Genomic DNA, 16,381 nt, shown 5'->3' on the forward strand with positions numbered 1-16,381 from the left:
TATACATATATCCCCATATCTCCTGCCTCTTGCGTCTCCCACCCACCCTCCCTATCCCACCCCTCTAGGTGGTCACAAAGCACCAAGCTGATCTCCCTGTGCTATGCGGCTGCTTCCCACTAGCTATCTATTTTACATTTGGTAGTGTATATATGTTCATGCCACTCTCTCACTTCATCCCAGCTTACCCTTCCACCTCCCTGTGTCCTCAAGTCCATTCTCTACATCTGCGTCTTTATTCTTATCCTGCCCTTCTTCAGTTCTTCAGAGCCATTTTTTCTTTTTCTAGATTCCATATATATGTGTTAGCATACGGTATTTGTCTTTCTCTTTCTGACTTACTTCACTCTGTATGACAGACTCTAGATCCATCCACCTCACTACCAATAACTCAATTTCGTTTCTTTTTATGGCTGAGTAATATTCCATTGTATATATGCACCACATCTTCTTTATCCATTCATCTGTCGATGGACACTTAGGTTGCTTCCATGTCCTGGCTACTGTAAATAAAGCTGCAATGGACATTGTGGTACTTGACTCTTTTTGAATTATGGTTTTCTCAGAGTATATGCCCAGTAGTGGGATTGCTGTGTCATATGGTAGTTCTATTTTTAGTTTTTTAAGGAACCTCCTTACTGTTCTCCATAGTGGCTGTATCAATTTACATTCCCACCAACAGTGCAAGAGGGTTCCTTTTTCTCTACACCCTCTCCAGCATTTATTGTTTGCAGATTTTTTGATGATGGCCATTCTGACTGGTGTGAGGTGATACCTCACTGTAGTTTTGATTTGCATTTCTCTAATAATTGGTGATGTTGAGCAGCTTTTCTGGTGCCTCTTGGCCATCTGTATGTCTTTGAAGAAATGTCTATTTAGATCTTCTGCCCATTTTTTGATTGGGTTGTTTGTTTTTTTGATGTTGAGCTGCTTGTTTATATATTTTGGAGATTAATCCCTTGTTGACTGTTTCATCTGCAAATATTTTCTCCCATTCTGAGGGTTTTCTTTTCTTTTTGTTTATGGTTTCCTTTGCTGTGCAAAAGCTTTTAAGTTTAATTAGGTCCCATTTGTTTATTTTTGTTTTTATTTTCATTACTCTAGGAGGTAGATTGAAAAAGATTTTGTTGCAGCTTATGTCAGAAGTGTTCTCCCTATGTTTTCCTCTAAAAGTTTTTTTAGCATCTGGCCTTACATTTAGGTCTTTAATCCATTTTGAGTTTATTTTTGTTTATAGTGTTAGGGTGTGTTCTAATTTCATTTGTTTACATGTAACTCTCCAGTTTTCCCAGCACCACTTATTGAAGAGCCTGTCTTTTCTCTGTTGTATATTCTTGCCTCCTTTGCCATAGATTAGGTGACCATAAGTGCATGGGTTTATCTCTGGACTTTCTATCCTGTTCCATTGATCTATATTTCTGTTTTTGTGCCAGTACCATACTGTTTTGATGACTGTAGCCTTGTAGTATAGTCTGAAGTCAGGGAACCTGATTCCTCCAGCTCTGTTTTTCTTTCTCAAGATTGCTTTGGCTATTTGTGGTCTTTTGTGTTTCCATACAAATTGTAAAAATTTTCGGTTCTAATTCTGTGAAAAATGCCATTGGTAATTTGATAGGGATTGCATTGAATATGTAGATTCCTTTGGGTAGTATAGTCATTGTCACAATATTGATTCTTCCAATCCAAGAACATAGTATGTCTCTCCATCTGTTTGTGTCATCTTTTATTTCTTTCATCAATATCTTATAGCCCCATGACTTTTATCTCAAATCTATATTTCAGTCCAAACATCTCCCCCAGCTTTCATCATATCCAGCTGCCTGCTAGACCTCTTTAAAGTTCTGCAGTATGTACCTCACACACAATATATCCAGAATGGAATTTATCACTTCCTTTTTTCTCCCTCTTTCCTTAAGAGCCTACTATGCCAGCTATCCAAACACATGATAAGGATATGATTACAAAAATAATCTAGTCCTAGTATAAATATCCCAGAACCCAGTAATACACACATAAATGAACACAATGGATAAATGAATTTAATACAACATAAAGGTGGCATTAGTAGTTAGTGCTGGGATAACCAGTTAGGTATTGATGTTTGGGAAAGGGGAGTCACCATGAACCTGAGATGGATTAAAGACTTCAGTGCAAAAAAATAAATAACTAAATAAGAAATCATAAAAAACTGAAAGCAAATAAGCACGATTAAATCAGAAATATTTGCATGAGCTATTTTCCGTGAAAAACAGTGGACGTGACCTTCACCACGGCCCCTAGCTCCCTTAGCCTGTGTTCCATCCCAGTTGTCACCACCACTCCCATCACCAAACCAGAAACCTAAATGTCATTCATTGCTCCTCTCTCTCCATCAGCCCCTCACCCCACCTTCACTGAGTCCTCCTGGTTTTACCCCTTAGCATTTCTCTAACCGCCTGTTCCCATTGCCCCTACTGCCTTCCTGTTGCTCATTGCTGCCATGTGTCCCGGTTTTTGAAATAACATGCTGAAGTTTCCTTCCCTCCAGGATTGTCTTCCATACAGTTGCCAGAGGGATCTTTCTACAACACACATTGGGCCTTCCTAAAATTTCCCAGGGCCTTCCCATTGGCCTCCCTGGTAAAGTCCAAACTCTCATGCAAGGCTCTCAGTGACCCAAACCCTGGGTTCTTCTCAGAGGTGCAGGTATTCTCTGCAGCCCTTCCAGAGAAGCCCGCGGGCTGGTGCAACTTGCTGTGGCTTGTGTGACACAGCAGCATGGAGTCCAACGTGTCACTTTCTAGCACAGCTTCCCCTGCCTCTCTCACCCGCCCCGCCCGGGGCTTGTATCAGGTCGAATTACTGTGAGGCACAGCCTGGGGCCCGTGATGCTTTTAGGGACCCAAGAAAATATTTTAATTTTAATTTATTTTAAAATCAGGAAAAAATGAATATAATACTAGTGAATCTAGCATGGATTATATTCTTCTTTAAACCAATGAGTCATAAAGTATAATTTTTACCATATTTTAATGGAGGAAGGGGCCCATGAAAGCAGAAGTGCCTAAGGCCCATGAAAATTATAATGCAGACCTGATTACATTACCCAAATAAAGCATTTGCAGTTTAATGTTTACATCAGGCTCTGCTCTCTAGAGGCCGATGGACTTCATTCTCATGCTTGTTACCTCATGGACAAGAAGAGTGCTTGACCACCAGATATCGCCTCTTTATTCCTGAAAAATGGATAGAATGCATCCCTCCTGGTTTCGAAGGAAGCACAGGCTTCACCATAAAGCCCATTCAGCAGACCTCTGCATCTGTCTCTCAGCCAGAATGTCACATAGATCACTTAACTGCAAGGGAGGCTGAGGAATCTAGTGGTTAGCGTCCCAGCCTGGAAAGTGGAGGAAGAGTATTGAGTGCTGACTGCTCAGGGCATATAGGCCTCTGATCTGACCCTACTGCATGCTCCAGACCCATCTTTGGTCACCCCTGGCTCACAGGGGGTGCTCAGCCATCTCCCACCATGTGCAGTTCCCCCTCCATCTATACCCTTTCTCACATCCACACCTTTGCCCTTCCTGACGTGCCCCACCCCCACCTCCCCACCACACTTCATCTTCCCTCAGGAATCCTTCCCTGACTTATCCTCCCACCACGGCCTCAGTGAGGTGCCCATCCTAGTTATTTCCATAATAGCCCAGACACAGTTGCCCCGAGGGACACAGGGATTGACAATGACCTATTTCTGCACTTTTCTCCTCTTGCCTCAGCAGTGCCCACCACAGTGCCTGGTTCATGCTGAATCTTGGTGAATGCATGATCTCCCCTCACCAGCTCTTCTCCTTTGTTTGCAGGCTCAGACAAGAGTCAGGGCATGTTGGCCTTGTCCATCAGTCCCAATCGGCGATACCTCGCTATCTCTGAGACTGTGCAAGAAAAACCCGTCATCACCATTTATGAACTGTCAGCCGTTCCTTGCCGAAAGCGCAAAGTCCTTAATAATTTTGACTTCCCAGTTCAGAAGTTCATTTGCATGGCTTTTTCTCCAGACTCCAAATACCTCTTGACCCAGACCTCACCTCCAGAGTCAAACCTTGTCTATTGGCTGTGGGAAAAACAGAAAGTAATGGCCATCGTTAGAACTGATACTCAGAACAATGCTGTCTACCAGGTACGACCCAGCACGAGAAGTATGGTGCAAATCATTAAAAAATAGTACAAGCTGTCCCTCATTAAATGCTTTTTCTGTGTCAGGAATAGTGCTAATTTCTTAAAATGCATTTTAAAATTTGCCTCACAACACCATATAAGGTATGCATAATTATTGTGTCTGTGTTATTTATTTATTTATTTTAAATTTATTTATTTTTGGCTGTGTTGGGTCTTCGTTTCTGTGCGAGGGCTTTCTCTATTTGCGGCAAGCGGGGGCCACTCTTCATCGCGGTGTGCGGACCTCTCACTATCGTGGCCTCTGTTGTTGCTGAGCATGGGCTCCAGACGCGCAGGCTCAGTAGTTGTGCCTCACAGGCCTACTTGCTCCGCGGTATGTGGGATCTTCCCAGACCAGGGCTCGAACCCATGTCCCCTGCATTAGCAGGCAGATTCTCAACCACTGTGCCACCAGGGAAGCCCCTATTGTCTCTGTTTTAAAGATGAAGGAACTGAGGCTCCAAGGACTTAGCAGAGCCAGGGCTCCCTGATTCCAGGGACTGTGTTCTTCACTTTGGCCCAGAACTGCTTTCTGGTCCCAGGTCAAGCCCAGAGGCAGGTTGATCAAACTTGCTGTCTCTCCCTGATCCTGGCCTCTTCCGGGCAGCATTGCGGGGCAGTGGGAAGACTTCAGGAAGGTGGTGTGAAGTGGTAGGTCTTTAGGAAGCTGTCCATGAAATTGCACTTACGTGGGGAGCAGAAGTTTCTATCGTGGTTTGAGGGCAAAATGAAGAGGATGTGTCGGGGGACTGATTGGGGCCCAAGGAGGCTTTTCTTGGAGCAGTCAACCTGGTCTAGGATCTAGTGCTCAGTTTGCCAAGGCCAAGCACTCAGTTCTGTTCATGTTCAGAGATATTTGCTAGTCAGCATCTCAGGCACAGACTCCGTTATTCTCACAAGAGTCTGGCTTGTGAACCAGCATGTCACAACCAGAACACACAGCATTTATCCAGTGTATTTCCTCCCTGGTAACAGAGTCCTTGGGAGATGAAATTAGTAGTCAGAAGGTTGCTTGCTGATCACGGAATCAGAGCAAAGGCAGGTAGAGCCCGAAGATTATTTCACCCAGGTCACAGTAAGGCATGATATGGCATCCTATTCAGAGCAGGGAGCACCTCCTCTCAAACAGATCCAGGAAACACTCATTGGATGCCCGCACTGAACCCGGCACTGGGGATACAGAGATGAAAAAGCCACAGCCCCACCAGGTGCTCACCATCCAGTAGAGGTGACAGGTTGACTGCCCATGACTGCGCATTGGGATGAGGGTAGAGATAAAGGAAGTTTAGTCCCTGACATGTGGTTCCTTTGCCCTGAACAGGGCACGTAAGCCTGCCAAACCCTCATTTTATGCTTCCAGCTGAGCCTTCATTCCATTTTGTTGGCACAGAGTTTGGTGATTGTCAAGACCTGCTCATCTTGCTTTTCGGCCTTTGTCAGATGACTTTTGAAGGTTTCCTAGGTTAAAGACTCATGGGCTGTACAAATACAATAGATATAGATCTGTCCTCTTGTCAAATATGGTCTTAAAATTATATGATTTAGTGATATTTAAAAGATCCTATGAGCTTCTTGGGATAACTCGTAATTAGTAAAATGGGAAATAATGCCATCAAGTTTAGTTTTATATATCTTTTTCTTTAATTCCTTCCCATTTTACAGGTGAGCTTCAATCCCCAGGATAACGCTCAGATTTGTGTCACTGGAAATGGGATGTTTAAGCTTCTCCGTTTTGCTGAGGGAACCTTGAAGCAAACTAATTTTCAGAGGGGAGAACCCCAAAACTATCTCGCCCACACTTGGGTGTCTGATGACAAGATTGTTGCTGGCACTGATACAGGCAGGCTCTTCCTCTTTGAGTCTGGAGATCAACGCTGGGAGACAAGTATCATGGTCAGGGAGCCCACCAGCGAGATGAAGAACCTGGGGGTGATCCAGGAATCTGAGAGGTAACGGCGCCCTCTGGGCAGGAGCTCTTGGGAAAATACACTCATCGTGGTAATAGCATTACACCAAAAACAGCATACTTTAAAAATCACTCCTATCCCCTCTACCTTAAAAATCAATGCTTTTCATTTTCCCTCTGCCTTTCTAGTGTTCTTCCATATTCAAGCACAAATTTGAAAGTTATGACCGTAACCTAGATACAATCCTTTTTATTTTTATACCTAACCTCATTTTATAAACGTTTTAGTATGATGTCTTCAAAACAACAGATTTTCAAAAATATGTTTTCTAATGGCTGCCTAATTTACTGAATCAATTAAATGAATGTCCACCAAGCCCTTGCAGTGTGCAAGGCATCTTGCTAGGTGCTGGGGACACAGGTCCATAGGACCTTACAATTCAGTGGGAGGCACCAGACCAACAAGGAAGTGCAAGGAAATGTTGTCGGTCAATCTGACAAAGCATATGGGCTAAAGTGGGGGGTCAGGATAGAGCTGTCTATTTCACCTCTACTGCAACCAATAACAGTCGTATCTCACCCATATTGGAAAGTACCATTGTGTGTTCTAGACACTGCCTTAAGCACTTTATATATATCCTCATTTGAGTCTTACCCTAAAAAGTATATATTATTATCATGCCCATTTTATAGATGAGGAAACTGAGGCTCAAAGAGGTTAAGTGCCTCACCCAGTATCACAGCACTGTTAAATGACAGGTCAGGATTCAAACCCAGACCTGTCTGACCCCAGAGCCTGAGCCCTCAACCACAATGGCACACTGTAGATGCCTCTTCCTCAGTGACTTTGGTTTCACCCATTTTCACCATCCTCCATGCCAATAACGTCTCCTTTTTTTATCGTGATTATGTTGAGAACTTCCTAATAAGACCATATGCCCTCCAGTTTTCTGGGTTCACCATCCTTCAGTGGGTCCAGGGCTCCAAGAATAAAGCTCAGACTCCTGAGCCTGGCCCACATGTCCCTGCTGCTCGGACCCTTCTTTACATCTGCAGCATCAGCTCTTACCCCTGTCTACCGCACATGCCTCGTGTACTCTCCTGCTTCTGGGCTTGGTCTGCCCCCACCCCGACCCCACTCCCCCGGACATAGACACATGCCTGACACAGTCCTCTTTGTCCTTCACTTCTCAGCTGGGAGCTCTCAGCCTCTGCTCATCTCAAATAGGTCGTGCTCCTCTGTAACTGTCCTCAGAAAACCCTTGTTAGCTGCTGACTGGTTGCTCCCATCCTACTCAGCTGCCCTTAACAGTCCTTATCATATGCCCCCTAGACCATCAGCTTCTCAGGGCAGAAACTGTGTCAACTTATTTACCATTGTTCCAGAGAGCTGTTAACACAGCATAACTCCAGTAAATGTTATATGAATGAATGAATGAATGAGTGAATGAATGAAAGAGAAACAATGGAAGGAAGGGAGGAAGGAGAAGGGAGGCAGGGAGGAAATGGAAACCTGGATTCAAATCTCAGCTCTTGGGACTTCCCTGGTGGTCTAGTGGTTAGGACTCCACGCTTCAACTGCAGGGGGCACAGGTTCCATCCCTGGTCAGGGAACTAAGATCCCACATGCCTTGCAACAAGACCAAAACAAAAAACAAAACAAAACAAAAAACAAACAAAAAAACCCAAGTCTCAGCTCTTCCCCTTACTAATTTTGTGATCTTGGAAACAACCCCTCTGAGCCACTTTTTTCCAAACAACAAAATGAATATGATAATAACAATGAAAACAGTGACCACACAGGTTTGCGAGACTTCCACATAAATGCACAACCTTCCATCTTCCATGGAGCTCAGGTAGCATTCCCAGCCAAAGGGGAGCATTTGGGCCGTGGGAAAGGGGCTCACGCTGGTTTCTCCCACACCCAAGGACAGCCCTTCTTTCTCATTCCTAGCAGGATTCATCTCCTTGGAATCGTCTCTGTTATCTTTACATGCTGTCTTCTTTTCCAGCCTGATCGAATTTCCGACAATCACCTCCCCAGTCCCTTCCTACAAGCAGGTCGTGATGGCCAGTAGCCACCACCAGCTGTCCCTGCCCCAGGTGTCTGCCATCGCAGCCTATTCCAAGGGATTTGCCTGCTCTGCTGGGCCAGGGAGAGTTCTACTGTTTGAGAAGATAGAAGAGAAGGGGTTTTACCGTGAGAGCAGGGAAATCCGGGTAAGGAGGGGAGGAGGAAGCAATACTGGGATCCAACTGGCATTTGTTCTCTGACAGCAGAGCACTGACAGGGCGTCTGGTGCGGGGAGAGGGGCTGAGGGCTGAGCCATTTGTCCTGAGGGGAGTTTTAGGATGGGTTGGACAGAATTGGAGTATAGAATTAAGGAGATCCAGATCTGACTCCTGGGAGAGGGCTTTGGCAAATTCTATTTTCTCTTTGAAGTTCAGTGTTCCCATAATGTATATTGATATTTAATGTCAAGAAAACTACCTGGTACACAGCAAGCATTCAGTAAATATTCGGAGAATAAGTGACACAAACTGTTGTGGAGAGAGAGCTTATCTGGTTGCGGAAGAACCAGGAAGGCTTCAAGGTGTTTGAGGATAATCTTTGAGGAAGGGTCATAGAGGAAGAAACAGATCAGGGATTCCAGGTGAAAGGAACAAAATTAAGCAAAGGCACCACTGACAGGGAGCAGGTGGTGTGTTTGTGAGACACCTTGCCCCGTGGAAGAGCCTGAAGTCACTTGAAGGGAAAGAGAGGAGCTAAGGCTGGTGAAAGATGGCAAAGCCAGCCTGAGGAGTGTGTATGTACGTCGGCAGGCATCCTGTTTTCAGCGAAGAAGCATTATGCTTCAGAGAAGTAATCTATCTGCCTGTGATGCATGGTGTGGGCCATTCGGGGGCATTGGATATGAAGTGGTTAAATACGCAATGAATGAGTTAGACTTGACTCTGAGGTTTACTGGCTGAGTGGCTTCACATGAGTTGCTGAATCTAGCAAACCTGTGTCTCTTTGTTAAGGAACTAGCCTATCCCTTGTGGTTATCGAAAGGATTAAACGACATCTCTGTAATCACTGATGCAGTGCCTGTGCTTAATAAATGATACAAGTTATTATTGCCACCGTTAGGAATCAGTTCTGAGGCTTTTTTGTTACTGAAGCGAAAAGGCAACGAGGTCTAGGATCACAGCAGTGGGAAACCGACAGAGCCTTTGTGAAGGTTAAGTCTGTAGGACGTTCCCTGAGCAGATGTGGGAGGCCAGAGATAAGGAGCTCTCAGGGAAGATGCCCAGGCTCTGTGCTGGATGCTGGGAAAGGATGCCACGGCACGAAAACTGGAGGTGAGAGCAAGGTGGGTGGGGACTCGGGGGGACCACTGTGAGTTTACTTTGCCTATAAAACAGGTCATTCTTTTGTGTGTTTATTCATTTAACAAATATTTATTGAGTGTTTACTATGTGCCAGGCTCTATGCTCGGGGCTGGGATACAGATGAGAAGTAACCACACTAAGACTTGCCCTTAGAACTCAGTCAACAAGTAAACAAACAAATATGAACAGATTGTTGGATGAGATCCATTCTGTGAAGAAAATAAAGCCAGGAAAGGACGGGGTGCAAGAGGGGCTTCTGTTCTAGAGGGAGTGACCTGGGGAGGCCTCGCTGAGGAATGTTGACATTTGACCAGAGACAAGGATAAAATGAAGCAGTTGGATATGTGGTTTAGACCTTGGGAGTGAGATCGATATATCCACCACACACACACACACACACACACACACACACACACACCCATAGCGCTTGGCTTGTATCTGGCACATAGTCAATACTATTTTAAGTATTTATTATTGTAATTACTTTACTACTATTGTTTTCGCTGAACCCTTATATTAGGTAAAATCACTGAGAGAGAAAAATATAGAGCCAAAAAGAGAACTGAGGACAAAACTTAGCATTTCCTAATTTCAAGACTGAGACAGGATGAGAATCCAGCAGGGCACTGAGAAGGTGTCGTCCTTCACTCATTCAGTCAACAAACGTCCGTCGTGCAGCTATCATGGGCCAGGCTCTGTGGTGTGGCCTGCGGTGGGTGAATCAGACATGGGCACTTCCCTTGTGGACCTCGCTGTCTGGGGGAGGACCGTGAGGCCACACCGCGCAGTCACTGAGCGCCTGCTATGTGTCAGGCACTGCTCCAAGCACCAGGAGACAGACGTGGGGACAGACACGGTCCTCGGTCTGCGGGCTCCCGTTCTACTTTATACAGTGTGATGCGTGTGACAGCAGAGGGAACCCCGGGTGCTGTGGGCACATTGAGGGAACATCAGGGCCCACTCAGCCCGGGGTGGTCAGGGAGGGCTTCCCAGAGCCCTTGCTGTTCTGGTGAGGCAGTGAGAGTAGACTTCATGAGGACAGGTTAGGGGGTACATAGGAAGACAGGACTCCAGGCAGGGGGAGGGCGGCACAGGAGGCCGGGGCCTTCTAGGGAGGAAGGTGCCGAGGTCACTGCTGCAGGCTCTAGAAAAGCCTAGAAGATGAGGGCCAAGCAGGGACATCAGGCTTTGGTGATGTTTATGAGAACAGTTTCAGTAAATGATGCGGTGGAAGCCACATTATAAGGAGTTAAGAACTGAGTGGGTGGTAGGGAAGTGGAGATGGTATGTGCAGACCAGCCTTTCAATAAGTTTGGTTGTTAGTGGAAGGAGAGAAATAGCAGGGAAAAGGAAATCTAGTTTCATAATGTCCACTAGGAGCTCCCGGCCCTCTGAGACTGCTGCAGGAGCTGTGTGACCCCTTCTCTTCTCTCTGCCCTGTCACCTACTCCACGTGGTAGAAGGGCTGCCACCTTCCCCTCTACTGCCCTGGAGCACACACTGTGTACCTGGTGCAGGTGGGCGCCCACACTGGGCTCCCAACAGCTGGGTGAGAGTCGGGGTTAGACTAACGCTTGTTGTGAAGGGGGATCTCAAACTGAGACGTACAGATGGATCAGTTTCACCTGTGCTGCTGCCTTATTATTCAGCCACTAATCACTTAAAGGTGAGTAGGAAACCCACAGGAACGGAGGCCCCTCAAGCCCTCCCTTCTCCACATCTGAGGAGGATCCCGGAAGCATGGTCAGGAGTCTATAAGCTACAGTATCTGAGAGAATCTGAAAGCCCAAGGACACCCTGACAATGTGAGGCCATTGCTGACCGCTGTTCTGTGTCTTGGGCAGATTCCTGTGGACCCACAGAGCAATGACCCGAGTCAGTCAGACAAACAGGACGTGCTCTGCATGTGCTTCAGCCCCTCTGAGGAAATGCTGATCGCCAGCACCAGCAAGAACCAGCTCTACAGCATCACCATGTCCCTGATGGAGATCAGCAAGGTGAGTCTCCCAGCAGCGCTTCCTTCCAGCCTGGAGACTGGTCACCATGTGGGAAATTTTTAATCCAATTCCTGAGTGCAGGCTCACTCACCACTTCATAACAGAGCAAAAGAAACTCAAATTTCAAGTTGTCCATGTAAGGAGCGCTCCGATACCCTGGGCGGCGGGCAGAGGGGTGCCCGGGAATGTGATTGCTGCAGCCTCTTTGGAGAACACCCTGGAGACATCTGTCAGATTTAAATTGTACCTGTCTTTAACCCAGCAAGCAAGTGTACTTCAGGTATTTAATGTACGGCTATACCTGCTTCTGTGCACAGAGATGTATATATGTAAAGGTTTATCATTGCTTTTTGTTTTTAAATAACAAAGAAAGCCAGTATGAATACACCGCAGACATTGCAACAAAAAAGCGGTATTAAAGATAAAAAGAAGCACTTTGTACTTATAAAAGGTTCACTTCATCAAGCAGACATTAGTTTTAAATTTGTATGCACCTAATAGCATGGACTCAAAATATATCCAGCAAACTTTGGCAGAACAACAAGGAAAATAAACCACCTACAATTGTAGGAGATTTTAATATATCTTTCTCAGTAATTGTGGTTTTCTAAATAACAGCTGTATTGAGTTATAATTCATTATACAGTTCACCTATTTAAAGTGTACCATACAATGGTTTTTAGTATATTCAGAGTTGTGCAGCCATTACCTCCATCAATTTTAGAACACTTTCATCACTTAAAAAAAATATATGCCCTTTAGCTATTATGCTCCCACCATCCTATCTGCCTCCCTCCCAGCTGTAGCCAACCACTACTGTCTTGTGTCTGTATAGATTTGCCTTTTCTGAACATTGCATACCAATATGTGGACTCTTGGGACTGGCTTCTTTCATTTAGCACAATGTTTTTAAGTTTCATCCATGTGGTAGCATGTATCAGTACTCCACTCCTTTTTTATTTTTGTCTGCGTCGGGTCGTTGAGGCATTCAGGATCTTTCGTTGTGGTGCTTGGCATGCAGGATCTTTCGTTGCGGTGCTCGGGCTTTTCTCTAGTTGTGGCATGTGGGTTTTCCCTCTCTAATTCTGTCGTGCAGGCTCCAGGGCGCGTGGGCACTGCAGTTTGCGGCACGTGGGCTCTCTCCTTGAGGTGCATGAGCTCAGTAGTTGCAGCGCATGGGCTTAGTTGCTTCACAGCATGTGGAATCTTAGGTCCCCGATCAGAGATTGTACCTGCGTCCCCTGCATTGGAAGGCAGATTCTTTACCACTGGACCACCAAGGAAGTCCCTTGTACTCCATTCCTTTTCATGTCCAAATAATATTCTATTGCATGGCTGTACCACTTTTGTCGGTCTAATCATCAGTTGATGAACATTTGGGCTGTTTCTAACTTTTAGATATTATAAATACTGCTGCTATAAACATCTGTGTACAAGTTTTTCTGTAGACATATGTTTTTATCCTTCTGGGTGTATACCTAGGAGTGGAATTCCTGGGTCACGTAGTAACTCAATATTTAAACATTTAAGGGACTGCCAGATAGTTTTCCAAGGTGCTGCACCATTTATATTCCTATCAGCTGTGTACGAGTGTTCTCATTTCTATTTTTGCCAACATTTGTTCTTATCTAATTTTTAAATTACACTCACTCCTTCCTGCAAGAGCACCGGAATCACAACTAACTGCTGGGCAATCATCAACAGGAAGACACTGGAACTCACCAAAAAAGATACCCCACATCCAAAGACAAAGGAGAAGCCGCAGTGAGACGGTAGGAGGGGCGCAATCACAATAAAGTCAAAGCCCGTAACTGCTGGGTGGGTGACCCACAGACTGGAGAACACTTACACCACAGAAGTCCACCCACTGGAGTGAAGATTCTGAGCGACACATCAGGCTTCCCAACCTGAGGGTCCGGCAACAGGAGGAGGAATTCCTAGAGAATCAGAGTTCGAAGGCTAGCAGGATTTGATGGCAGGACTACAACAGGACTGGGGGAAACAGAGACTCCACTCTTGGAGGGCACACACAAAGGAGTGTGTGTACTGGAACCCACGGGAAGGAGCCGTGACCCCACAGGAGACTGAATCAGACCTACCTGCTAGTGTTGGAGGGTCTCCTGCAGAGGCGGGGGGTGGCTCTGTCTCACCATGAGGACAAGGACACTGGCAGCAGAAGTTCTGGGAAGTAATCCTTGTTGTGAGCCCTCCCAGAGTCCGCCATCAGCCTCACCAAAGAGCCTGGGTAGGCTCCAGTGTTGGGTCAAACAACCAACAGGGAGGGAACCCAGCCCCACCCAACAGCAGACAAGTGGATTAAAGTTTTACTGAGCTCTGCCCACCAGAGCAACAGCCAGCTCTACCCACCACCAGTCCCTTCCATGAGGAAACTTGCGCAAGCCTCTTAGATAGCCTCACCCACCAGAAGGCAGACAGCAGAAACAAGAAGAGCTACAATCCTGCAGCCTGTGGAACAAAAACCACATTCACAGAAAAATAGACAAGATGAAAAGGCAGAGAGCTATGTACCAGATGAAGGAACAAGATAAAACCCCAGAAAAACAACTAAATGAAGTGGAGATAGTCAACATTCCGGAAAAAGAATTCAGAATAATGATAGTGAAGACGATCCAGGACCTCAGAAAAGGAATGGAGGCAAAGATCGAGAAGATGCAAGAAATGTTTAACAAAGACCTAGAAGAATTAAATAACAAACAAACAGAGATGAACAATACAATAACTGAAATGAAAAATACACTAGAAGGAATCAATAGTAGACTAACTGAGGCAGAAGAATGGATAAATGACCTGGAAGACAGAATGGTGGAATTCACTGCTGTGGAACAGGCTAAAGAAAAAAGAATGAAAAGAAATGAAGACAGCCTAAGAGACCTCTGGGACATTAAAGGCAACAACATTCACATTATTAGAGGTCCCAGAAAGAGAAGAGAGAGAGAAAGGACCCGAGAAAATATTTGAAGAGGTCATAGTTAAAAACTTCCCTAACATGGGAAAGGAAATAGCCACCCAAGTCCAGGAAGTGCAGAGAGCCCCATACAGGATAAACCCAAGGAGAAACACGCCGAGACACATAGTAATCAAACTGGCAAAAAGTAAAGAGAGAAAAATTATTGAAAGCAGCAAGGGAAAAATGACAAATAACATAAAAGGGAACTCCCATAAGGTTAGCAGCTGATTTCTCAGCAGAAACTCTACAAGTCAGAAGGTAGTGGCATGACATATTTAAACTGATGAAAGGGAAGAACCTACAACCAAGAGTACTCTACCTGGCAAGGATCTCATTCAGATTCTATGGAGAAATCAAAAGCTTTATAGACAAGCAAAAGCTAAGAGAAGTCAGCACCACCAAACGAGCTCTACAACAAATGATAAAGGAACTTCTCTAAGTGGGAAACACAAGAGAAGAAAAGGACCTACAAAAACAAACCCAAAACAATTAAGAAAATGGTCATAAGAACATACATATAGATAATTACCTTAAATGTGTATGGATTAAATGCTCCAACCAGAAGACACAGGCTCGCTGAATGGATACAAAAACAAGACCCCTCTATATGCTGTCTACAAGAGATGCACTTCAGACCTAGGGACACATACAGACTGAAAGTGAGGGGATGGAAAAGATATTCTATGCAAATGGAAATCAAAAGAAAGCTGGAGTAGCAATACTCATATAAGACAAAATAGACTTTCAAATAAAGAATGTTACAAGAGACAAGGAAGGACACTGTATAATGATCAAGGGATGAATCCAAGAAGAAGATATAACAATTATAAATATATACGCACCCAACATAGGAGCAGCTCAATACATAAGGCAACTGCTAACAGCTATAAAAGAAGAAATCGACAGTAACACAATAATAGTGGGAGACTTTTAACACCTCACTTACCCCAATGGACAGATCATCCAAACAGAAAACTAATAAGGAAACACAAGCTTTAAATGACACAACAGACCAGAGAGATTTAATTGATATTCATAGGACATTCCTTCCAAAAACAGCAGATTACACTTTCTTCTCAAGTGCGAACGGAACATTCTCCAGGGTAGATCATATCTTGGGTCACAAATCAAGCCTCAGTAAATTTAAGAAAATTGAAATCATATCAAGCATCTTTTCTGACCACAATGCTATGAGATTAGAAATCAATTACAGGGGAAAAAACATAAAAAACACAAACACATGGAGATTAAACAGTACGTTAGTAAATAACCAAGAGATCATTGAAGAAATCAGGGAAATCAAAAAATACCTAGAGACAAATTACAATGAAAACACGATGACCCAAAACCTATGGGATGCAGCAAAAGCAGTTCTAAGAGGGAGGTTTATAGCAATACAATCCTACCTCAGGAAAGAGGAAGGAGTACTCCCAAACTCATTCTATGAGGCCACAATCACGCTGATAACAAAACCAGACAAAGATACTACACAAAAAGAAAATTACAGACCAATATCACTGATAAACATAGATGCAAAAATCCTCAACAAAATACTAGCAAACAGAATCCAACAACACATTAAAAGGATCATACACCATGATCAAGTGGGATTTATCCCAGGGATGCAAGGATTCTTCAATATATGCAAATCAATGAATGTGATACACCATATTAACAAATTGAAGAATAAAAACCGTATGATCATCTCAATAGATGCAGAAAAAGTTTTAGACGAAACTCAACACCCAGTTATGATAAAAACTCTCCAGAAAGTGGGCATAGAGGGAACCTACCTCAACATAATAAAGGACATATATGACGAACCCACAGCAAACATCATTCTCAGTGGTGAAAAACTGAAAGCATTTCCTCTAAGATCAGGAACAAGATAAGGATGTCCACTCTCACTGCTATTATTCAACATAGTTTTGGAAGTCCTAG

The 16,381-nt window shown here is 44.5% G+C and overlaps 1 protein-coding gene across 1 annotated transcript in view; it reads left to right on the forward strand.

Annotated features, from left to right (window-relative positions):
- Positions 1–16,381, forward strand: part of CFAP57 (cilia and flagella associated protein 57) — a 74,987-nt gene that overhangs the window by 4,136 nt on the left and 54,470 nt on the right. Inside the window, exons 2-5 of the mRNA XM_024744751.1 lie at positions 3,840–4,156; positions 5,857–6,143; positions 8,113–8,320; positions 11,320–11,472. Coding sequence (XP_024600519.1) covers positions 3,840–4,156; positions 5,857–6,143; positions 8,113–8,320; positions 11,320–11,472 — 965 coding nt within the window. The remainder of the gene's footprint in view (positions 1–3,839; positions 4,157–5,856; positions 6,144–8,112; positions 8,321–11,319; positions 11,473–16,381) is intronic.

The sequence above is a fragment of the Neophocaena asiaeorientalis genome, unplaced genomic scaffold (genome assembly GCF_003031525.2).
Source record: "Neophocaena asiaeorientalis asiaeorientalis breed wild unplaced genomic scaffold, Neophocaena_asiaeorientalis_V1.1 scaffold478, whole genome shotgun sequence".
In the NCBI taxonomy this organism is placed as follows: domain Eukaryota; kingdom Metazoa; phylum Chordata; class Mammalia; order Artiodactyla; family Phocoenidae; genus Neophocaena; species Neophocaena asiaeorientalis.